This window comes from Geotrypetes seraphini, chromosome 13, assembly GCF_902459505.1.
Source record: "Geotrypetes seraphini chromosome 13, aGeoSer1.1, whole genome shotgun sequence".
Taxonomy (NCBI): domain Eukaryota; kingdom Metazoa; phylum Chordata; class Amphibia; order Gymnophiona; family Dermophiidae; genus Geotrypetes; species Geotrypetes seraphini.
Genome location: NC_047096.1, coordinates 39,950,749 through 39,976,757, shown reverse-complemented (window position 1 = coordinate 39,976,757; position 26,009 = coordinate 39,950,749). Strand labels below are relative to the sequence as shown.

At 45.8% G+C, this 26,009-nt stretch overlaps 1 protein-coding gene across 2 annotated transcripts in view; it reads right to left on the bottom strand.

Annotated features, from left to right (window-relative positions):
- Window positions 1-26,009, bottom strand: part of NCAPD3 (non-SMC condensin II complex subunit D3) — a 196,370-nt gene that overhangs the window by 133,766 nt on the left and 36,595 nt on the right. For both annotated transcript variants that reach the window (XM_033919103.1, XM_033919104.1), the window contains exons 5-8: window positions 8,830-8,997; window positions 8,559-8,620; window positions 8,360-8,447; window positions 1,108-1,241 (exon numbers count right to left, since the gene is read on the bottom strand). In XM_033919103.1, the coding sequence (XP_033774994.1) occupies window positions 1,108-1,241; window positions 8,360-8,447; window positions 8,559-8,620; window positions 8,830-8,997 (452 nt within the window). The remainder of the gene's footprint in view (window positions 1-1,107; window positions 1,242-8,359; window positions 8,448-8,558; window positions 8,621-8,829; window positions 8,998-26,009) is intronic.

The window sequence follows — 26,009 nt, the reverse complement described above, 5'->3', positions numbered from 1 at the left end:
TCTGAGACTTCAATCTCCACCGGACCTCGCGCACAAAGCTGTATGTGGGGGTGGGGAGGAAGGGGGGCAGCAGGAAACAAACTTGTCCCCAATCTTGGATAAAACCACCATGAAGTCACTCAGCCTGTGCTCTAGCCCATTGCGGACAGAACCTGGGACAAGTCTTGTTCCCAGGACCTTTTGAAAGGTATGCCACTGAGCTGATTTTACCATCTGCCCAGAAAACTTAACATAATACCGAGCAGTACTCTCTGCCCCCATTTGGCTATTCTTTTATGGTATATAAGGAACAGGATGTTTCAAACCTTAAACATTATATATGCATAAATGTTCTGAACTGGGAGAGCACAATAAGCTAACAAAACATATTACCATCAACTATAAAAGTGAAGAAAGAGACCTCAGTAAAAATTCTGCTCTTAGATCAATACAATATCTTGGAGCCTTTATCATTTGTCATAAGAAACTTCACTTAGGCCCATATGCTCAAAACTCACTGCGCCTTTAACGATCGATGCTAAACTAATTTTAATTGATTTAGCACCGAAGTATTTTACCTACTGACCCAGTGGTCTTTTCCGTGCTTCCTAGCATCCTTCAACTCTGCTAAGCAAATGTCGTATAATGAGGTCATTAATATTAACACGAACACTCTGGGCGATGCACAAAATGAAACGCTGGTTTTTTTAATGCTCCAAAAACATTGGCAGGTCTGGAGGTACCAGTGGTTTTTAAATAAGCGCCGGACAGCTGAGCAACAGGGGAAGCCCCGAAGCAACCTCCTGCTGCTCTCAGCTGTTTGGGGCAGGAAGAAAAGCTTTTTATTTATGGGCCCAAACATTGAGCATGCTATACATACAACACACATACATCTATCCTTAAAAAATAAATAAAAAAAAGAAACCCTCTTCCTTGGCCACCTGAACCTCCCCCCACACCCACTGCCCCTCATGAAGTTAACTTTTTATACCCCATCCATACCAAAATCACAATGTATGCAATGTGTATTCAAAAACAGTACACTCACCGTTTCTAGCACTATAAAAATTAGTAGTAATAGAACAGAACAGTATTCAAATTCAAAACAGCAGACTACAAGAGTTTTACCTGATAAATCGGATTGCCTGGTTTCTAGCACCGATCACCTGGGATGAAATAGTAAGAAGAGTTTGGCTGGATCCTTCTCCCCCTCTTATCATCAAGATGACACTTAAAATCCGTTGAAAGAGGCGGCGGATGGTCTGGATGAAAAAAATATGGTTTTAAGTAAAATGTGTCCATTTCTAAACTAAACTAAACCTTAAGTTTATATACTGCGTCCTCTCCATGAATATAGAGCTCGGCACTGTTTACAAGAGCTTAATAAAGTAAAAGAATAGCACATAGAGTTTGATGGATTGAGTATAGTGGGGGAGGAGAGCGTTACGTTTTTGTGAAAAGACTGGTTTTCAGGTGCTTACGGAATAGTTAGAAGGAGATCTGTGTCCGCAGTGGGATAGTAAGGTTATTCCAAAGCCCTGTAATTCTGAAGAAGAGAGATTTTCCCAATTTTCCCACATAGAGGATACCTTTTAGTGAGGGAAAGGAAAGTTTACGTTTTTGGGTGGGCCTGGTATTGTTGGGACTCGGGGAGTTCCAAGATAGAGGGATTAGAGAAGGGAGGATGCCTTGTAGGATTTTAAAAGCTAGGCAGGAACATTTAAAATGAACTCTTGGTGATTATTGGGAGCCAGTGGAGTTTGGACAAAAATGGGGAGACATGGTCAAATTTACATTTTGCGAAGATTAACTTGGCCGCAGTGTTCTGAATTAGTTGAAGTCTATGAAGACTCTTTTTGGTTAGACTAAGGTAGATGGAATTGCAGTAATCTAGTTTGGAAAGGATGATGGATTGAACAAGGACGGCAAAATGTTATTGGCGGAAGCAGGATCCCACTTTCCTCAGCATGTGGAGGCTGAAGAAGCATGATTTTACCAGGGAGTTGAGGTGGTCGTTGAAGGAAAGAGAAGAGTCGATGATGCCTAGAACTTTGCTTGAGAACTCAAGCTGCAGCATGGCGCCAGAGGGCAGTGTGAAGAGGGTGGGCAACTGTTCTAATTTTGGACCGAGCCAGAGAAGTTTCGTTTTGGACTCGTTCAGTTTCATTTGAACAGAGAGGGACCAGGATTGGAGTTTAGTTATACAGGCTGTTATGTTCTCGGAGAGGTTGGTAAGGTTCGAGTCTGTCTCGAGAAGGACAAGGATGTCATCGGCATAAGTGTAGATTGTTTCAAGGGAAGATTGATGGAAGATTTTTAGGGAAGACATATAGATGTTGAAGAGAATAGGGGATAGGGGTGATCCCTGCGGGACTCCACAGATCAGATTCCAAGGAGTGGACATGATGCTATTTGTGTTAATAGTGTAGGAGCGTGAACGTAAGAAGTTCGAGAACCATTCTAAGACTGTGGAGTCGATGCCTATCTCAGAAAGTTGATAAATTAGAATATTGTGGTGGACGATATCGAAAGCTGCAGAGATTGAATTGTAATAGGACAGCAAACTTATTGCGAGTGTAATTGTTGCACCTTTGAAATTTTTTTTTTAAATATTCTTTATTCATTTTGAAAACTTACAGCAAGCGTACAGGAATATATCATTAGTAACAACAACACTTATAATTCTCATATAATTCTACAAACATAAAAATTATATCCCGTCCCACCCACCTTCTTTCAAATATTATAATCAATTATATCATAAATATAATAAGACACATAATATAATGAAATTTCCAGAAAAACTCCCTCCCACCCCCCAATGTGTACATATATTCATCCAAGGAAAATGATGTTTATTCCTTACAATATCGTTCCAATTCGGTGCTGAAGTTGGGTCTGAAGCCATATTGGTAAGGAAAGAGAATGGAGAATCTCTCTAGGTAGAATGAGAGCTGGGTGAAAATGATGGCCTCTAGCATTTTAGTCAGGAGAGGGATGTTTGCTATGGGACTGTAGTTAGGAGAGGAAGGGTCAAGATCGGCTTTTTTCAGTAATGGGGACAAGGCAATATGTCCCATTTCTGTAGAGAATAGGCCCGATGTTAAAGCGGAGTTTATAAGTCCGGTAAGGGATGAGATGGCCTGTGCGGGAATATTCTCGTACAAGTAGGAAGGGAATGGATCTAAGGTACATTTGCAGGATTTCAGTTTGAGGCAGAGATTGGCGATCTGGTGTTCAGATACAAGTTCGAAAGAAGTCCAGGATCCGTCTGCTGGGAAAGGGTTAGAGTCGTTGAGGGCCAGAGAGTTGAAGGAGACTGATGGGGGGGGCAAGGCACTTCTTATGGACTGTGTATTCCCAAGCACTTATACTAACTTGAAAACAGTACAGTAACACACTTCACTCTGAGCAAAAGAAAATGAAAATAATCAAAATTGTGGCATATTCTGGATGATTAATTACATACCTGGTAATTTCCTTTTCTCAAGTACAGCCAGACCAGTCCACACAAGTGAGTTTTACTCCCATAGAGAGGCAGTTAGCACAAAATGCTGATGTCCTGTCATATAGGGTGCCCTTACACAGCTGGGTATTAATTTTAGGCTGTATATGAATTACAGGCTCTTATGCCTTTTTCATTAATAGGATATATGATGTCTTTGAAATTGATTCTCTCTTTTGGGCTGATAGCCAAACCATTTTCCACCAACATCAATTGGTGTTAAGACAGAAGCCTTTTAAAAAAAAAAAACCAAACAAACATATGAGACCATTTAAGGTGTACTTTTAAAATTAAGATGGATTCACTGACTGAGGGCCTTGTTAGAGGTGAAAGATTTTACAGCAGTGGTTCAAGCCTTTTTCTCCACATAGCTGCATTATTCTATATATGATTTTTATGGGCCTTCCTACAATGACACATATTATTGCAGCCTGTAATGTTAGAGGCTTAGGGAAATTTAAGCACATTATTCCAGTGTTGAAGGAGTTTCATTGGCTCCCTTTTACCAAGTTCAGTTTAAACATTTATGCTTAATGGGCTGGGATAAGTAAGGCCAAGAGGTTGCCTGATGAGGAAGTAGGATACAGAGCTCAGAGTCTATTGCTTGAGCTTAAGCTTTTGCTGCAGTAAGATGAGGTATGGAGAAATTAGATATTACCTGCTAATTTTCCTTTAATCCAGGGCTGCCCAATTTCGGTCCTTGAGATCTACTGGCAGGCCAGGTTTTCAGGATATCTACAATGAATTTGCATGAGAGAGATTTGTCTGCACTGCCTTCTTGGTATGCAAATCTCTCTCTCATGCATGTTCATTGTGGATATCCTGAAAACCTGGCCTGCCAATAGATCTTGAGGATCATAATTGGGCAGCCCTGCTTTAGTCCCTCCAGACTAGTCCAGACGCTTGAGTTTACTCATTTCTACCAGAGAAAAACTGAAAACTACTGAATTCAGAGTTATCTTGTAATCCACTGTACATTCCACAGCCATCCACTATTTCTGCACCAAAGACTGATGGGCTAGCAATAACCATCAGGCATATCCAAATCTCTTCACACAGCTCCAACCCAAGCCATGCTGTTTTCTTAAAATATCTTTGCCAACCTAGGATGAGTTTTGGAGGGACCAAAGGAAGGAAAATTAGCAGGTTAAGATCTACTTTCTCCTTCCTTAGCATCCCTCCAGACCAGTCTAGGTGAAGTACCAAAGCAGCATTTACTATGGGCAGGTCCCAGTTAAACCCACTGTCCCTCTCACCTCAAAGGCTACATCTCGACGTCCCTGAACATCCGCGGAGGAATTAGAGATACTCTTTGCCCAAAAGGTTACTTCACCTCTAGAACATACCTTTAATATTGCCAATATCAGAGAACCTTTGAGAATATATAGTTAGCACAGTGAACTGTAAACCTGAAGAACTGGGTTCAGTTTCCACTGGGCAAGTCACTTAACTTTCTGCTGCCTCAGATATAAAAACTTAGATGGTGAGCCCACTAGGGACAGAGAAAGAATCTGCATTTAACAAACATAAACCACTTTGGTTGGATGTACCACAGAAAAGTGGTATATCGCATCTAAATCCATAACCAAGAAACAATTGCTTCTTTAATCTATCAGGCTACTGTCACTTTTGAAGCCACTTCTTTACACTCCTAAAAGAGGAAAAAAAATATTCAAGCAATGAAACTCCTCTCCTGGTGATAAATATGCACAATGCTCTTCTTATATTCAGGCAATCTAGTTTCCTTTCCTCTGCATACCCTCCTTTCCCAACACTAGGTCCATTAGCACCATTAGACCTTCATATTCCTCTATCCTTTGGGTGACCCAGCCTAAAAATGGCCATGGAAGAAATGCATGTAGCAGATCTTCCATCAGCCATGGCTGCACCAAAGCATTGAATTCCTTTTGACCCTACATCCTTGGGCACCTTCAAAAATCTGACTGACTATAAATGGATGCAAGGCCAAGGTACCCTTTTCTACTCAGGTTCTGAAATATGAGAGACTTGCAATTTGCACTTTCAGGGATCTACTGTCGGCTCCTTTTCTAAACCAGCCTGCAAAAAGGAAAACAAAACAAAACAAAACAAAAACACTGACACCAAAGCTCTCCAAGATCTACCTGATCATTCATGCACCATTATTGAAACAACCTCCAGGCTTTAGTGTAAGCCGCAACTGTTGCTGGTCTCTTTACTCTAAAGAGGATAGCAATAACCATCTACAAACAGCCTTTCTGCACTAGGGCCAAGCACTCAGCCATAAGTACCGTAAGACCAAAGTGTTTCAGATTCTCTAATGGAACTAGACCCCGAGACAAGAGATCCATGTGCACTGGTGGCATGAGGCCTTTGTATTTTTGCAGGTATGTCAAGTCCCAGTACCAAGGCCAACCCAGAGACACTAGGATCACACATCTGGGATGGTTCGCTATCCAGTGGATGACTCGGCTTATCATGGGCCACAGGGGAAACACAAGAGACCTTGTGTTGGCCTATTTTGGACCAGAGCATCTAAATCTTTGCTTCCTGGTTCGGCTCTTCTGCTGCTGAAAAATTGAGACACTTATTGTTTGCCAATGCCATGAGATTGATCTCACACTATGAAGCTGAATACCTTCCAAGACAGTGAACCCTTCTCTGGGTCTAAGGTCTTCCTGCTGAGATAGTTGACTTGCACATTGTCTATTCCCACTACATGTACCGTTAATATTGCTTGCAGATGGATCTCTGCCCAACTTAATAGTAGTTTGGCCTCTATGCTCAGTGAAGCACTTCTGGTGCCTCCCTGTTGATTGGTATAAGCCACTGCCATGGCATTATCTGATATTATCCTCACTGCTTTACTTTTCAAGAGTTTGCAAGGTGAGCCAAAATGGTCTAAGGTCTTCCTGCTGAGATAGTTGACTTGCACATTGTCTATTCCCACTACATGTACCGTTAATATTGCTTGCAGATGGATCTCTGCCCAACTTAATAGTAGTTTGGCCTCTATGCTCAGTGAAGCACTTCTGGTGCCTCCCTGTTGATTGGTATAAGCCACTGCCATGGCATTATCTGATATTATCCTCACCGCTTTACTTTTCAAGAGTTTGCAAGGTGAGCCAAAATGGTCTATAGCTCCAGACAGTTTATGGACCATTTCCTCTGTGAGAATGTTACAGGCATGTAGTCCAAGGCCAATGGACTATGTCTTCCCGAGCTGTAGAGATTGGCATCAGTCATCAAAATCACCCCAGAGGATATGTGGAGCAGCATGCCTCTTGACAAATACTCTGGTCTCAGCCACCAATGTAAGCTTCGCTGAGTTTCTACCATCCACTCCAGTGGCTTCTGGAGCGAATCAGTCTGTGGGGACCAGCGAGACAACAGAGAATGCCGGAGGGAACATATATGAGCCCTCACTCAATGGGCCACTTCTATGGTTGCTATCATAAAGCCTAGTATCTGGAGATAGTGCCACAAGCTTCTGTTTGTGTGGCTCAGAAGACCAACCCAGTCCACCACGTCGAAGCATATTCCCAAGTACTCCAATTGTTGAACCAACTCTAAGTGACTTGCGGGTCTTGATAATCCAACTTGAATCACCATATTTTCTCCTTCCATTTTGAATGGGGCCCTGATCAATCAATTGTCCAAGCAGGGATGCACTCAAATTCCCTTCTTTTGGAGAAGGACACTACCGCCACCATTACTTTGATGAAGGTGTGTACTGCTGTAGCAAGCCAAATAGAAGGTTAGAGAACTGGAAATGTCTCCCCAGCAGATGGAATCTCAAAAAAATCTCCCGTGAGCTAGATAAATTGGAATAGAGGTAGTCTTCTGTCAAATCCAAAAATGCCAGAAACTTCCCTGGAGCAACCACTGCAATGACTGACTGAATGGTCTCCATGAAGAAGCGCATCTTCAAGGCAGCAAAAAGGGCTGAACAGACCCAGCCACTAAAGCAGGCAAGCCGGCAGCAGCGGCAAGGGAGTCCCCAGAACTAAAATCGGCAGTTAAGGAAACCTCCTTTCCCTGACAATCGGCGGCTGGGTAAATCCCTAAGTGGGTAGTAGGGGAAGCCAGGGCTTCCCCACTGCCTGCTGCAGACTGGTGGAGTATGCATGAAAGGGAACCCTGCTCGCTGGCACCCGAAGCCGGCAAGGGTTTCCCTTCGCCACAGCTGGTGCACTTCGTGCACACACTGGATGCATCTATCGTGCACCGTGAGCACAATGACCACTTTTTTCCTTTAAAAATGCTCATTACGAAAACCGCTACAAGAACAAATACAAGTACTGGTTAGCAATTAAAGTTAATGTACCTTAAATTAAGTCTTCCCTTCAGAGCAGCACAGCCTCAGGACTTTTTTTTCCTCAATAAAAAAAACTTTAATTTACAATTGAACAGTCTCCGTGAGCTCTCAAAGCTATATGCCTTGCGATATTGGTGGCAAAGCTTACACTTGAGTCAGCTCTAAAGATAAAAATTTGGGGAGGTAGGACTCTACCTGTCAAGTGTGGGACCCCCAAAAGGGTCCCCCAAGCTGGGACAAGAAGGCCAATTTAATCAAAATCCAATAGCCCCACACTAAATCAGGGAAGACTGCACAGGCTTACCACCTCCACCTGCTGGAGACTGAGAGCAGATTGATTGTACTTGGGACTGCACAGCCTATTTATAGTGCAGCAATAAGTTTGTGCCTCAGTCTCCACCTGCTGGTCATGGTGAGCTATTACCCATCAGTTTCTGTGCCGTCTGGAGAGAAGCTAAAGAAATAATTATTACCCTTTAAGACTTACATTTGCAGCAGAAATAGTTTAACAGCTGTCAAACACACACACACAAAAAAGATTATAATACCAGCAGATTGTGGCATCAACCACCTCCTACCTGGTCTCCTTCCCCATGAAGTGGTGAACACAGTGATTTGAGTCCAAGGTATGCCAGTTCTGGTACATACTTCACTTGGTTCATTTTTCTAAATTAAAATCCAAAAAGCAAACTCTTAAAATATATTCTCTTAAATTAGTGCTAAAAATAATCTTTAGCAGACTTGGTGAATGTGTATATGTAAAAGAAGGAGACTCACAAAGATTCAGAAAAATCAAATTCTCGCTTAACAGGCTCAAAACTTGTAAGCTCGATGAAAATCTGTTGGAACAAGAAAATAAAGGTTGAGGGCTACAAATCCCTGTAACCCTTGTATATCCTGTGGATAGCAACATGACCCCTCTCACAGCACCAATCATTCACCTATCCTTCTTCAGCCATGACATCAGCATACACTGCTTACAACATCTATTGTTTTTCTTGTAGAGTTGGTTATTAGAAAATCTCTCAGGACCCTATCTTCCATATACCTGCATACAGTGCTGCACACTCTGGGGCTTCTCTTTCAAAGCAAATTTGGGAAGAAGTTGCAAGAATGTTTTCAACAAAAATAAAATGGCATCCCGAATTTCAAGGAGATCCCTGGCTGAAAAATATGTTTCATCTTGCTCCTCGTCTTCTTCAAAAATGTCTTCCATCTAGATTATTCAAGGAAAAGGAAAAAAAAAAAAAAAAAGACAATTTGACCTAGCTACGTAAGTACATACTACTATATGAGAATGAAAGAATTGCCAAATTTGATCAAACTGAAAGACTCATCAAGTTCAGTATTACCATCTACACTGGCCCAGTGTTCTCCCCAGGGCCTTTCAGCCGGGCGCTCCGCCCAGCTAATTTAGATGAGCGCCCGGCTGTAATCTCGATGGCAATCCTGCTGCTGCTGCTGCCTTCTGCTCAACATTAAAAAAAAAAAAAACAAAAAAACCTTCTCACCGGTTTGGAGATTTACCGGGCTGACTCAGCACAGCTTGAATCGCAGGAGCCTGACTTTTTTTTTTTTTTTTTTTAGTTTTTAACGCCAGCAAGCGACTTGAACCCATGCTCTGGGTCTCTAACATGTGAATGCCGCTTCTCTCCGAAACCGGAAGTCATGTCCCGAGGTGGGAAGAGAAGGAAAGTCGGCATGCACATGCCCCGGAGCATGGGTTCGCTATAGGAGACAGGTCAGCTTACAACTTGCTATTGATTGCTTCGGGCTTTCCTCACTGCCGGGTCCTGCCCAGTGTTCCCTCTAAGGTGAGCGCATGAGCGATTGCTCACTATTTTCAGTGGCGTCACTCATGCTTCTTCTGGTGTCGCTCACTCGAACGGAGGTGAGAGGAAGCGGCGGCGGTCTGCCCTGCTCGCCTAAGATGCAGCAGCGGCGACTCCTTTCATGATCCCCGCAATCAGTGGCGTATTAAGTGGGGGGTGGTCCGCCCCTTGGTCTCATTGGTGTAACGCCGGCCCTGCAGCTCCGGACTTCCCCACACCTGCCCCCCCCCTTCGGATCGCTATTATTTTAAATGTTATAGCGGCGGCGCTGTATCCATCAATGGAGACGTCTAACCTCGGCCTGCCCAGGAACTCTTACTGCAACAGTGACTTCCTGTTCCTGCCTAGACGGGCGGCTGCTGCAGTAAGAGTTCCAGGGCAGGCCGAGGTTAGACGTCTCCACTGATGGATACAGCTCCGCGGCTATAACATTTAAAATAATAGCGATCCGAAGGGGGGGGGGAGGAAGGAAGAAGAGGAACCGAAGCATGGCAATTGTGGGGAAGTCCAGAGCTGCAGGGAAGAGTGTTGCGGTACCCAGCTGGAGGGAGAAGGAAGATGAGGGAGGGAATGAAAGGAGATGCCAGGGCTTGGAGGGTAGGAGGAAGGTATGCCAGACTAAGGGAAAAGGAAAGGGGAGATGTGAGAGCATGGAGGGGGAGCGAAAGATGGAAGAAAAGGAAAGGAGAGAGATGCCAGAGAATCAGGGAAGGGGAGATACCAGACTATGGGGTGCAAAGGAAAGAAAGGAGAAGAGAGAGATGCCAGACCATAGGGGATGCGGTGGTGACAGAGAGAAAAAATGGAGAGGTGGCAGAGCTGACTGGCTTTGGGGGTGGGCAAAATCTGGAAGGCAGTGGGGGGACATAAGAAGGAGGCACTGGGGGCACAAAGGACATGGGAAGGAGGCACTATGGACAGGGAAGGAAGGAGGGAGGGAATAGAAAGGGACAATTGTTGGGCCTGAGTGCAGAAAGAAAGGATACACAGTCAATTAATAGATGTCCCCTTTTGATGAAAAAAATAAATGGTCACGTTACCACTGACTTACTTTCTCTTCAGCAGAGTCAGCATCCGCGCTAAGGTGCAGGAAGGTCCCGTGATGACTCGTCTGCTGGCTCTGCTCTGGAAGAAGTAAGTTACATCGGAGGGGGTGGACCCGGCAGACGCAGTCATTGTGGGACTTTGCCGCAACTCCCTGCGTCTGCCGGGTCCACCCCCTCCAATGTAACTTACTTCTTCCAGAGCAGAGCCAGTAGACGAGTCATCGCGGGCCCTTCCAGCATGCGGCTGCTGAGTCCGCTCTAGAGCAAGTACATCAGAGTGGGGTGGATTGGCAGCAGGCAGCTACAATCATCGTGGGACCTTGCTGCATGAAAGGAGAGAAAGGAGCAGGACTGCTGGAATGGAAGAGTGGTGGAGGGAAAGAAAGGGGGCAGGGTGGTATGGAAGGGTGGTGCTGATGGAATTGATCTACAGAGAAAGGGGAGAGACATAAGGGGGAAGGATATTGGAGGGAAAGAAAGGGGGAAAATGCTGATTGAAGAGGGGTGGATGGAGGGAGAAAGGGCAGACATTGGATGGTAGTGGGGAGCCTATGCTGGATGGAAGTGCAGATGGGAGAGATAAGGGAGCAAATGCCAGAAGGAAATGGGAGGAGAGAAAGAGGGGAGCAGATGCTGGATGATAAGTGGACAGAGAGAGGAGAAGGTACTAGATGGAAGGGTTGGAGAAAGAGGGTACATGATGGAAGGAGGGGATAAATAAAAGGAGGACACATGATGGGGAGAAAAGGATTGAGTTAGGGAAACACTGGAGGGGTGAGGGAAAGAGGTGGCAAGCTTTAGGTAGACAGTAAAAAAGGACATTGATGAGAGGGTAGTAAGAACATAATCTAGACAGATGCAGAAAATAAATTGAAAAGGGAAATGAGGGAAAAAAGGGAAAGGGATTGCAGAGGAGAGGTGTGGGAGAGGGAAGGGGAGGAGAGAGATGCCAGACCAATGGGGGTGAAAGGAGAGATGGAAGGGGGAGGCATACAGTTTCTGGAAGGGGCATAGAAGGAGAGAAGATGCCATATAGGGGAAGAGAGACGGCAGACAGTGGATGGAAGGAAGAGAGTTACAAGAAGATGAGGAAAGCAGAAACCACAGAAGACAAAGGTAGAAAAAAATTTCTATTTATTTATTGCTTTAGGAGACATGTGTCACTGTTTCTGTGAAGCATTGTATGCAGAGTCCAGCTTCTTGCTGGTTCAATTTAACCTTTGTCTATGTATTTTTATTTTATCCCCCCTTTTACAAAACTGTGAAGCGTTTTTTAGCACCAGCCGTGGTGGTAGCAGCTCTGATGCTCAGAATTTTATGAGCATCAGAGCTGTTACCTCCGTAGCTAAAATCCACACTACAGTTTTGTAAAAGAGGGAGGGGTTAGTTTGTGATTATATATTCCATACTAGGCGAAGGTGTGTTCTGTGTTCGAAAGACATAGTTTTCTGTTAGGATTGACGGTGTAGGATTGATCTGTGCTGGTCTGGCTTGTTTAGTTTTACAATGGGTGTATTGATGTACTGTTCACTGCAATATCTAAGATGCTGCCTTTTCCTAGGTACTCATGTGCGACGTGTGGCTTGTTACTAAAAATCATGTTTTTCGTACAGATGTGGGGGGGTGCCAAAAAATGATGGGCCCCGGGTGTTACATATGCTAGGTACACCACTGCATTATGTAAAGATACCAGAAAGCTGGCGAAGCAAAAACTTTAAGTAAATTGTTATTCTTCTAAGTTTTGAGTATTTAACCCTCCCACAATCTCATGGGCACTCGTTTCAAGTTTATTGAGATTTTGATTTAAACGCAATATCAAATATTTTCAATGTGTATAACAAAAATAAATTTTGGGAAATAAATAAAACCATTTGAACAATAAACATACAAACATATCCATAGATGATTAAAAATACATAAGGAGTACAAGGATAAACTACATTTGTTTAAAAATGCGTCCTCCGTGCCTGCTCATAAATTTGTGGAATATGTAACTTGTCGCTCATGCATATTTTTTTTTGCACACACCTAATCAATCCTTAGAGGGAACATTGGTCCTGCCTACTTTCTGTTTCCGTGAAGGCAGGACCCGGCAATGAGGAAGGCCCGAAGCAAGCGAGAGCAGCGAGTTGTAAGCTTCCCTCCGTTGCTGACTTATGGAAGTTAGGTCAGCGATAGAAGGAAGCTTACAACTTGCTTTAGTCAAGCCCTGCACAACATGCGGCCCAAAACGGATCTCACTGCCGATATGGCTCTCACTCCGCTCTCCTTTGAAGATCAGCTCAGGAGGCAAGATTTAGCCCGAGATCAGATGAACATTAAAGGGCATCTGAGCAGATTGAGGAGAACATGTCCTGTTTTTCAATGCCTAAAAATACTACCTTGTCTAATGTAATCTCTGATCAGATCCTTAAGAGCGATGCAACTATGTATGCTGGACAGTCTCCTCCAGTAAACAGAGCTTTAAAGCCTGCAGCCATACAGAACCAGATGGTCAAAGGGCTCCAAAGTGTAGTATTGCCAAGGGATCTGTCTCACAAGTTTCTGCTGCTGGCAGATGTAAACACAGCACAAGAAATAGAGACTTGTGGCATTCTGTGTGGAAAGCTGATGCATAATGAATTTACTATTACCCATGTAATAGTGCCAAAGCAGTCTGCTGGACCAGATTACAGTACAGTGATATGGAGAATGTGGAAGAATTATTCAGTGTTCAAGATCAATATGATCTCCTCACAGAAGAAAGACAGAGAGAAAGAGAGAAGCCTGGACCAAAGGGGAAAGACAGGAGGCAGATACTGGAGAGGGGGGAGAGAAGGGAAGGAGATAGAGATGTCAGACCATGGGGTGGAGTGGGAAGGAAGGAAAGGAGAAGAGAGAGATGCCAGAGCATAGGGGAAGGGTGGAGACAAAAAATGGAGAGGGGTTGAAGCTGAAATAAATCATGTACAAAGGAGAGAAAGGGCACAGGATATAGAGTTTATTGAAGGGACATAGAAAGAGGGAAGATACCATATGGAACAGAGAGAGGGCAGACACTGGATGGAAAAGGCAGAAAGGGTGGACAGTGGATGCAAGGGACAGAGATAGGGTGGACAGTAGATGGAAGGGGTAGAGAGAGAGAGGGCAGAGGCAGGGTGGAAGAGGCAAAGAGAGAGGACAGATGTTGCATGGAAGGGAGCGAGGACAAATGCTAAATAGAAAGAAGAGAGTGAAGAGAAGATGACTAAAGCAGAAACGACAAAAGGTAGAAAAAAAATATTTTTGTTGCTTTACGTAGAATCAAGTAGTATTGTAACTGTATTGATTAAAATTTATCAATAGGAAATGGAAATAAGGCAATTTGGGGGGGGAATAAACCCCTTTCCTCAGGTCAGGACAGGATACCATAACAGCTGTATACTGTACTGTCTTGAAGAAAGATTTGGCCTCTGAAAGCTAATTGAAAAATGGATTAGTCCAATAAAATGGTATTTTCATATTTCTCATTATTTTATTTCTATTTGTTAATTTGTAAAGTGGTGACTTATGTAGAAGTTTTTTTCAAATTTACATCTACTGTCTTTATATTTTGCATAGTATTAGGGGACATGTGTCACTGTTTCTATGGTGTTGCATTGTATGCAGAGTCTGGTTTCTTTGTTCAGTTTAACTTTTGTCTACATATTTCTATTTTTAGTTTGTGATTATTCCATATTGGGCGAGGGTGTATCTGTGTTCTGTGTGTATGAAAAGGACATGGTTTTCTGTTAGCATCGACTACGGGATCAATTGACTGTGTAGGATCTGGTTTGTTTAGTTTTACAATGCGTGTGTTGGTGCTATCGTGCTCACTGCAGTGTTTAAGATGCTGCCTTTTCCTAGATGCACCCTTATTGTGTGACTCATGGATTATTACTAAAAAATATCTTTTTTTTATATAGAGGAGAGTTTGTTAAAAAAATGATTAGCACTGGCTGTCATATATACTAGGTACACCACTGGATTTAATGACCCTATTCTAACTTTACTGTTGACATAGGTGTTGTCCCCCCAACACACAGACACACCCATTATAAAGAATTACATTAAAGTTGTATTATCATCAAGCAGCTTTCAAATGACATTAGCAAATAAAAATAAAATATTTTTTATACATTGCTAATTATTACCTGCATCTTTACCTATACTGTTTTGCCCTAGCTCTTACTTTGCAGTATAGCAAAATAAAAAAGAAGCAGATAAAGATCAATCACACAGGTGCCCTTCAAGGCTCAGTAACACCTCTGCATAAATTATGTGGAAGAGGTCTGGAAGTGGGGATAGCATCTATTTCATATCCTCAGTGAGACCTCAGGAAGGAACCTAGTGATCAAAACATTATTAGAGGTGTTGTACAGCCATTTCTTGTATGACTGGATGAACTATATTTATCTTTTTTTTTTTAGTTGTTTAAATTCATGCAGAAATAAATGGTTAGATTGAACCTAATGACTTCATTAATGCATTTCCCTTTTTTAAACCTCTATACTATTTGAAAGAGGGTGAATATCTAATTATTCACTTCTATAACTGGATACTTCTTAAATTTAGTAAAGTGTCAAACCTTAAAAAAGGAAGTCATATCGAGCATTGGAAAATAATAATAATTAACTAATAAAAATAGTATACATTTAATTTTCCCCACTACCAAATTTCCCCACCCTGCCCACCCGGTTACTTTTTCATGCCACCCGGCTGGAAAAAATTTCTGGGGAGAACACTGCTGGCCCATCCAGGTCATATGTATCTGCAAAATCTCAAAGACTACCTCAATTCTATGTTGCGTCCACCCAGTGATAAGCAATAATTCCCAAGTCTATATTAAATTTTTATGGGCTTTTACATTACATTAGTGATTTCTATTCCTTTCTCACAGAAATTTGTCTAAATCTTTTTCAACCCAGTTACCCTGGTAAGTTATTTTCCAGTAAATAGGCGAGACATTCTAGACCAGGGGTCTCAAAGTCCCTCTTTGAGGGCCGCAATCCAGTCGGGTTTTCAGGATTTCCCCCAATGAATATGCATTGAAAGCAGTGCATGCATATAGATCTCATGCATATTCATTGGGGAAATCCTGACTGGATTGCAGCCCTCAAGGAGAGACTTTAAGACCCCTATTCTAGACCATAGGATTGTTTTGGTTATGTCCCCATATTCGCATGCTGCAGAAGGGATTCACTATGGACTTTTCACTCTGCCTCCAGTGTACTTCAGACTAGTTTAGCACCCTCTAGCAGTCAGTACCCATGCATAGAGAGATACCCCCCCCAATCTGTGAAATAGAAGCACCTGTAACAGGCTAAACCATTGTTCTGCAATCAACTAAACAGTACCATTAACTGCCAACAGAGGCTTCAAAGGAGCTCAGAACTACTCCCACATCAGGTTGAACATAATATTTACAAATTCTTCCTAACCCCAAAGGTCTGATGGACTCCAAGAAGCTGACTGAAGCATAAGGAGACTGAAATCTGAAAGCAGGCACAGCAAGGACAGGGCAAGGAGTCTAGAATGCAGGGCCGGATTTTCCTATAGGCTAACTAGGCTTCAGCCTAGGGCCTCAAGTTCAAGAGGGGCCTACATTCAAATTGTTAGCAAAATTAAAATTACACTATTCTAAAAACAGTGAACACTAAAACACTGAATCGAAAATAAGGAGAAATTCTACGCTTTGGGATCGGAACCGACTCCGGCTGCAACGGGGGGCCGACTCGGCTTCTCCCTTTCTTTTTCTCGCCCTTGGAGGAGGATTGGGGAGGGAAAGAAGTCAGTCCGGAAACAGCTGGGCAAAGCCCAGCCCCGCGGGGAGAGAGGCAAAACGTGGATCCGTTAGGACAGGGCGGCCTAGACTGGCATCGGATGGGGGTGGGGGGATTTCAGTGGAAGGGGGATGGGAGGAAGGACGCACTGGGGGCACTATGGACATAGGAAGGGGCAATGTTGTGTGTTATGTTTGATTAGTTATTGTTACAAGTACTATATATGGTGCTGAGAATAAATGTCCAAGTAAGTGTTCGACTTTTTTTTATTTATTATCCGTGTCACATTTTTTATAAAGGTTAGTACCAATAAAAACATGTTTCATTTAACATATTGATATATATCACAGTAATGATGTATTTTATTATCTCATGTAATTTACAAACTTAAAAATGGGAGGTGAAAGGGCCTCATAAGTGGAATAGCCTAGGGCCTCTTTTCATCTAAATCTGGCCCTGCTAGAATGTCTCACCTATCTAATGGAATCTCCTTGTCCAGTACAATAGGTGAGACATTCTAGACCAGTGTTCTTCAGCCACTGGTCCACAGAATTTCCTGCCGGTACACAGGACCAGCATGTGCATCAGGCCCGAGACAGTGTTCATCAGCTGCTGGTCTAGGGTGCAATTGATGTGCCGTTATCTACGGGCCAGTTCCCTCTTCCTCACTGCTGCAGTGCACAAAGCCACATGCAGCGGCTTCTACGTGCGTCCTGCACCTGAATCAGAAGCCTTCTCTGATGTCACAACATCAGAGGGAAGGCTTCCAGATGAGGCGAAGGATGCGCAAGGAGCTGCTGTCCACGGCTTTGTGCACTGCGGCAGTGAGGAAGAGGGAGCCGGCCTGAAAATAACACCAGGGGACGGCATAAAACGGCCAGGCGGGAGCAGGCCAGAAGGTAAAGCACAGCATGGAGGGAGGGAGACAACAGAGATAGATTTTATTTTCAAGTTTAGTGATTGAATTGCGTCAATTTTGAGAACTTACATCTGGGTGTCTGTATTTTGCACTGTTCAGGAAGAAATGCATTTCTTTCTTTTTCTCTGGGGCTGTACTGCATGCCGAGTCTTGCATCTTAGGGTTTGTTTGTATATATTACTACTTTTAGTTTGTGGTCCCGTATTTGCTTAGGGGTTATCTGTGTTCTGGTAGGAATGAATGTTGAGAAGCATACAGCGTGCTTTGTGTAGTTTAATTTTGTGATTAACCATTATGTGGTGTGTATATGTATATATGTATACCGGTAGGAGCTTCTACATGATGGGGGGGGGGGGTTGGGAGGCTATGGGGCTGCGAGCGGTCCTTGGGGGATGGGGATGCGGGTGGGATTGCGTGCGAGCGGTCCTTCGGGGTGGGGGTGCGAGCGGTCCTGCGGGGGGGGGGGTGAATCGGATGTCGGGGGGGGCATCAGGCTTTCAGGGTGGGACAGGACTTCAAGGGGGAGAGGAGAGTCGGGGCGGGCGAAAGGAGAGTCGGGCAGCATGCGCAGTATACGGGTGTGCGCAGTATATAAAAATTTCTGTACATTAATTTGTGTTTTTCGCACGCTATACCCGTGTGCGCGTTTTACACGGGTACGCGTTATCTATGTGAAAATACGGTATTGTGTGTATATATGTATGTATATAGATATACATAGTAACAACACATAATGGTTAATCACAAAATGTGTATGTATATGTATGTGTATATATATATATATATATATATATACATACATACACATTTTGTGATTAACCATTATGTGTTGTTACTATGTATATCTATATGTATATCTATATGTATATCTATATCTATATACACATACATATACATACACATTTTGTGATTAACCATTATGTGTTGTTACTATGTATATCTATATACATACATATATACACACACAATACCGTATTTTCACGTAGATAACGCGTACCCGTGTAAAACGCGCACACGGGTATAGCGTGCGAAAAACACAAATTAATGTACAGAAATTTTTATATACCGCGCACACCCGTATACTGCGCATGCTGCCCGACTCTCCTTTCGCCCGCCCCGACTCTCCTCTCCCCCTTGAAGTCCTGTCCCACCCTGAAAGCCTGATGCCCCCCCCGACATCCGATTCACCACCCCCCCGCAGGACCGCTCGCACCTCGTGTCGGAGTCGGGACCGCCAAGAGGAAGCAGCAGGACACCGGTAGGAGCTTCTACATGATGGGGGGGGGGGGTTGGGAGGCTATGGGGCTGCGAGCGGTCCTTGGGGGTGGGGGTGCGGGTGGGAGTGTGTGCGAGCGGTCCTTCGGGGTGGGGATGCGGGTGCGTGCGAGCGAGCGGTCCTTCGGGGTGGGGGTGCGAGCGGTCCTGCGGGGGGGGGTGAATCGGACGTCGGGGGGGGGGGGAACTATGTAAAAAAAATTTTGTATAACGCGCAAGTTTATGCGCGGTTTGTAAAAACCACGAATAACGCGTGCGTTATATGCGTGAAAATACGGTAATCCTATTAACAACACATAATGGTTAATCACAAAATGTGTATTTATGTATATACACACACACACATTGTTTTTGTACATCCCTATGGTCTAGAACAGGGGCGAGCTGAGCGCGACTGCTTCTCTGACTAGGGAAGCAGGAGAGCAGTAGGGAGAGGACAGGCGAAGTAGGGCAGAGGCCAGGCAGAGTCGGGCGGAGGCGGGCAGGCAGGCGATCCAGCGGGGGTAGCGGCGAGAGTAAGCTCCGCCCACCCCACCGCATCAGAGGCAGCGTCAGCGCCCGGGCTCCCCCTTAAAAGGGGCGAGCCGAGCGCGACTGCTTCTCTGACTAGGGAAGCAGGAGAGCAGCAGGGAGAGGACAGGCGAAGTCGGGCAGAGGCGGGCAGGCAGGCGATCCAGCGGGGGTAGCGGCGAGAGTAAGCTCCGCCCACCCCACCGCATCAGAGGCAGCGTCAGCGCCCGGGCTCCCCCTTAAAAGGGGGCGAGCCAACGGCGCACGGCAAAGGCGCTCGCCTTAGCGAGAGCGCCTTTGCGAAGGAGCCTTGCGAGGGAGACAGAAACACCAAGTAATCACTTTCTTTTCTCTTTTCTCTCTCTCTTACCCACAGCAGGAGCACACCAGCACTTTACGAGAGCGATGGAGGACCCAGGATCCCAGAGGTACTTTCCAGTATACTGCACAGAGTGCAATATGTATGACTACCTCCCCTTGGGAAGGCGGGAGTACATATGCAGTCGGGTGTCAGGAACTGGAAAGCCTGAGGATGGAGGTCGGCAGATTGAGGGTCAGGGTCCAGGAACTGGAGGGACTGGAGGGACTGCGCACCACAGAGGAGACGAGCTGGTCAACCCAGAACACAGACGGAGCAGGCCCCATTGTGGACCAGGTGAGGGACCTCGAGAGATTCATCGAGGAGGCTTATAAGAAGTTGGAGGAACGGGACCAGCAGCTGCACAGACGGATGTCGGCAGACGAGACCCAGGATCCACAAGGCGACACCGGGGAAGGACCTAGCGGAGGAACCACGCAAGAGGAGGAGACCGCGACCCCGAGGGAGAGACACAGTACTACACCGAGGACATGGACCTGAGGCAGAGGAGGTTGCTGAGGAAAGGGAAGTCTGCTATTGTGGTGGGAGACTCGATCTTGAGAGAGGTAGACAGTCACGTAGCTGGAGGAAGGGAGGACCGGCTAGTGACTTGTCTCCCAGGGGCCAAGACACGAGACATCACTGATAGGATCGAGAGGATCCTGGACGGAGCAGAGACAGAGGAGACTGCGGTAATAATCCACGTCAGAACGAATGATGTGAGCCGGAGGAACTTCAGCATGGCCACACTGACTGACCAGTTCAGGGTCCTGGGACGAAAAGCTGAAGCGGAGCACACGGAGGATAGCATTCTCGGAGATCCTGCCTGTACCGAGAGCAGATGCAAAGAGGCAGGCAGGCAGACCTCCAGGCTGTGAATGCATGGTTGAGGAGATGGTGCCAGGAGGAGGGCTTCCACTTTGTGAGGAACTGGACGTCCTTCTGGGGAAAAGAGCAAGCTCTACCGGCGGGACGGCCTGCACCTGAGCACAGCGGGAACGAGACTACTGGCAGCCAATGTGAGGAAGGAGATCGAGAGGGCTTTAAACTGAGGAGAGGGGGAAAGCCGACAGCTGATCTGATGTTGACGCTTCGGACAACAGTATCCAGAACAGGTGCTGAATGGGCTGACTGCAGGGAGGAAGCAGAGGGACCGGAAGATGAGGAAAACATCAGGTAAAGGGAGCTTGCTGGGAGAAGACTAAGGGGCATGGAGACACAGGGGAGTCCCGAGGGTAGCACGAGGGCGAAAGCTGAGGGCAATATAGAGGTACCACAAGGCGAGGGGGATCAAACAGAGGCTCAAGGGATGATAGCCCAGGAGGGGGCCGGTAGGGCTAGAAAACCCAGAGGAAAAACGGGGAAGTGGGGTGGCAGGAATGTGGGGAAGCTGAAAGCTAAGAGGGTAAAGGCTGAGGGCAAAGCAGAAGCACAGGGAACGGGAGAACTGCCCGAAATCCAAGGGCAGGCGGCCCAGGTAAATGCAGAGGTGGAGGAAAAACGACGGGACCTACGGGACCTGCGGTGCTTATACGCAAATGCAAGAAGCCTTATGGCCAAGATGGGTGAACTAGAAGTCGTGGCCAAGGGGGAGGACCTGGATATAATTGGAATTGCAGAAACCTGGTGGACAGAGGAAAATCAATGGGATGTGGCGCTGCCGGGGTACAAGCTCTACAGGAGGGACAGGACCCACAAGAAGGGGGGAGGCATAGCACTATATATAAAGGACTCTATCCACTCGGTCGGGATGGATATGGCAAAGAAGGCAGAGGGGCTGGAATCGCTATGGGTCAAATTACCGGGAAACAAAGGTGCGGGCATAAAACTGGGGCTGTACTATCGACCACCTGGTACACCAGAAGGAGTCGGACACGACTTGGACGCGGAACTAAGACAGGAATGCAGGACTGGAAGTGTAACAGTGATGGGGGACTTCAACTACCCGGGAATAGACTGGAGTACGGGTCATTCCAACTGCACTAGGGAAACAGGATTTGTAGAAGCTGTGAAGGACTGCTTCATGGAGCAACTAGTCAAAGAACCGACGCGAGGGGGTGCTACTCTTGACCTCATCCTAAACGGATTAGGGGGGCCTGCAAAAGGGGTAGAAGTGGGAGGACCACTAGGCAACAGTGATCACAACGCGATCAGATTCACATTAGAAAGGGGGACACCCATAGTAAGGAGGACCGCAACAACTGCGCTCAACTTCAAGAAAGGGAACTATGTTGCTATGAGGGAAATGGTGGGGAGGAAGCTCAGAAACATCTTTAGGATGGAGACTGTGGGAAGCGCCTGGACCCTATTCAGGGACACCCTGCAGGAAGCACAAAGAATGTACGTCCCCAGTTTCAGGAAAGGCTGCAAGAACAAGCGATCAAAGGACCCGGTTTGGATGTCAACAGAAGTAAAGAAGGCAATAAATGACAAAAAAGTATCCTTTCGGAGATGGAAAAAGGACCCAACGGAGGAAAATCACCAGGCGCACAGGAAATGCCAAAAGGAATGCCACCGAGAGGTTAGAAAAGCAAAGGGGGAATACAAAGAGGGGCTGGCCAGGGAGGCGAAAAACTTCAAGGCATTCTTCAGTTACGTAAAGGGGAAGCGACCAGCGAGAGAGGAGGTGGGGCCGTTGGACGATGGGGATAAGAAGGGAGTGATTAAGGAGGATAAAGAGGTAGCTGAGAGGTTGAACACGTTCTTCTCGTCGGTTTTCACGAGCGAAGACACATCTAATATACTGGACTCAGAGGAGCTCATGAGTGGGGAACAGGCCGAAAAATTGGAGCACATAGAGGTAAGTAAGGAGGATGTCCTCAAACAGATAGACAGGTTAAAATGCGGCAAATCACCGGGCCCGGATGGGATCCACCCAAGGGTTCTGAAGGAACTAAGACAAGAAATAGCGGGCACAATCCAGCATGTTTGCAACCTATCCTTGAAAACTGGTGAGGTATCAGAGGACTGGAAATTGGCAAATGTCACACCTATCTTCAAGAAGGGATCGAGGGGTGACCCCGGGAACTACAGGCCGGTGAGCCTGACTTCAATTATAGGGAAGATGGTGGAAGCCATGATCAAGGACGGCATTTGCGAGCACATCGAGAGGAATGGCCTACTGAGGACAAGCCAGCACGGATTCTATAAGGGAAGGTCGTGCCTAACGAACCTTCTGTACTTCTTTGAGGGAATAAGCAGTCGGGTGGACAATGAGGAACCCATAGACATCATTTACCTCGATTTTCAAAAGGCTTTCGAGAAGGTGCCACATGAAAGGCTGCTTAGGAAGCTGTGGAACCACGGGGTGGGAGGGGATGTGCACAGATGGATCAAGCACTGGTTGTCGGGTAGACTGCAGAGGGTCGGAGTAAAGGGCCAATATTCTGACTGGCGGGGAGTCACAAGCGGTGTGCCACAGGGATCGGTGCTGGGGCCGTTACTCTTCAACATATTTATCAATGACCTGGAAAAGGAGGCAAAGTGCGAGGTTATAAAATTTGCAGACGATATCAAACTGTGCGGCAGAGTTAGGACCAGGAAGGAGTGTGAGGACCTACAAAGGGACCTGGACAAGCTGGAAGACTGGGCAAACAAATGGCAAATGCGCTTTAACGTGGAAAAATGCAAGGTCATGCATATAGGGAAAAATAACCCGTTGTTCAACTACAAATTGAGGGGGGGCATTGTTGGGAGACAGCAGACTTGAGAGAGACTTGGGTGTGCTGGTGGATGCATCACTGAAGCCATCTGCACAGTGTGCACAGCAGCCTCGAAAAAAGCCAACAGGATGCTGGGCATCATAAAGAGGGGCATAACAACCAGGACGCGGGAAGTCATCATGCCATTGTATCGAGCGATGGTGCGTCCACATCTGGAATACTGCGTTCAGTATTGTTCGCCGCACCTCAAGAAGGACATGGCGGTACTTGAGAGAGTCCAAAGGAGAGCAACGAAAATGGTAAGAGGGCTGGAACACTGCCCATACGCCGAGAGGTTGGATAGGCTGGGGCTCTTCTCTCTAGAAAAAAGGAGGCTCAGGGGAGATATGATAAGAGACCTTCAAGATCATGAGGGGCATAGAGAGGGTGGATAGGGACAGATTCTTCAGACTGAAGGGGACAACAAGTACGAGGGGGCATTCGGAGAAACTGAAGAGAGATAGGTTCAAAACAAATGCAAGGAAGTTTTTTTTTCACCCAAAGGGTCGTGGACACTTGGAATGCGCTACCGAGGAAGTGATCAGGCAGAGTACGGTACAGGGATTCAAACAGGGATTGGACGGATTCCTGAGGGATAAAGGGATCGTGGGATACTGAGGGAGGAGCTGGGATGTAACACAAGTATAGAAAGCTAACCAGGTAATAAGTATAGAAACCCAACCAGGTCGTGCATGTGCAAGACCGGAGGGTTAGGACTTCGATGGGAAGACAGGACTTCAATGAGAAACCAAGGTGGCAAGGGAGCCCCTTCTGGTGATTCAGACGGGTCGTGACCTGTTTGGGCCGCCGCGGGAGCGGACTGCTGGGCAGGATGGACCTATGGTCTGACCCGGCGGAGGCACTGCTTATGTTCAACTGTTTGACACCTATGGACCGGTGGAAATAAAAAAATTATTTTGTGGACCAGCACTGGTCCTTGGACCGGCAGTTGAAGACCACTGGGCTAAGTCGTGGGCCTGACCATGCCCATCTCCACCCCAGACCACGCCCCATAATAGTACTAGCGATGAATTGAAGCTTTAATTGTGCATTGTGTGAAAAAATTAATTTTTCACAATTTTGTTTTAAATGTACTACATTGTAATTTCATGGCATGTCCCCCTAGTCTTTTTATTTCATTTACCTGTTCTACTTGAGGGCTAGAATCCAGTTGGGTTTTCAGGGTTTCCCCAATGAATATGCATGAGATCTATTTGCACGCACTGCTTTCAATGCATATTCATTGGGGAAATCCTGAAAACCCAACTGGATTCTAGCCCTCGAGGACCTGAGTTGCCCAGCCCTGGTTTAGAATGTCTCACCTATTTCACTGGAACAGCTTTTACATCCTCTAGCGATGAATTGAAGCATTTAACTGTGCATTGTGTAAAAAAATTTTAATTTTTCACAATTTTGTTTTAAATGTACTACTTTGTAATTTCATGGCATGTCCCCTGGCCTTTTTATTTCATTTACCTGTTCTATTCTACATATGATTTTACAGACCTCAAAATTATAACCTTCCCTCAGCTGTTTCTTCTCCAAGCTAAAGATACTTAAATCATTGCCGCTTTCTTAAGAACATAAGAAGTTGCCTCCGCTGGGTCAGACACAAGGTCCATCTTGCCCAGCAGTCCGCATCCACGGCGGCCCTTCAGGCCCATGACCTGTAATGTGATCCTTTTCTAAACCCTTTTATCCTTCTATCCATACTCTGTCTAAAACTCTCTCTACCTCTATCTGTATCCTTCAATCCCCCTATCGTTCAGGAATTTATCCAATCCTTCCTTGAACCCCCGTAGTGTACTCTGTCCTATCACAACCTCCGGAAGCGCATTCCAGGTGTCCACCACCCTCTGTGTAAAGAAGAACTTCCTAGCATTGGTTCTAAAGTTGTCCCCTTTCAGCTTCTCCGAGTGCCCCCTGGTGCTTGTGGTTCCCAATAATCTGAAGAATCTGTTCCTATCCACCCTCTCTATGCCCTTCATGATCTTGAAAGTCTCTATCATGTCTCCTCTGAGTCTCCTCTTTTCAAGGGAGAAGAGCCCCAGCCTTCCCAACCTGTCTGTGTATGAAAGGTTTTCCATACCTGTTATCATTTTTGTCGCTCTTTTCTGGACCCTTTCAAGTATCGCCATGTCCTTCTTGAGGTACGGTGACCGATACTGGACACAGTACTCCAGATGCGGACGAACCATCGCACGATACAGCGGCATGATGACTTCCTTCTTCCTGGTTGTAATGCCCTTCTTAATAATACCCAACATTCTGTTTGCTTTCTTGGAGGCCGCTGCACATTGTGCCGTTGGTTTCATTGTAGTATCTACCAGCACACCCAAGTCTTTTTCAAGATTACTATCCCCTAGCACTGACCCCCCCCCCCCCCCATTTTGTAGCTGAACATCGGGGTTTTTTTTCCTAAATGCATGACCTTGCATTTCTCTATATTAAAGCGCATTTGCCATTTGCTTGCCCACTCCTCCAGTTTGTTTAGATCCCTTTGTAGGTCTTCACATTCTTCTGTGGTTCTAACCCTGCTGCAGAGTTTGGTGTCATCCGCAAATTTTATAACTTCACACTTCGTCCCTGCTTCTAGGTCGTTTATGAATACATTGAACAGCAGCGGTCCGAGCACCGACCCCTGGGGAACACCGCTCGTGACCTTCCGCCAGTCCGAGTAGTGGCCCTTCACTCCGACCCGTTGCTTTCTGTCTGCCAACCAGTGTTTAATCCATCTGTGTACGTCCCCTTCCACCCCGTGGCTCCATAGCTTCCTAAGAAGCCGCTCATGGGGCACCGTGTCAAAG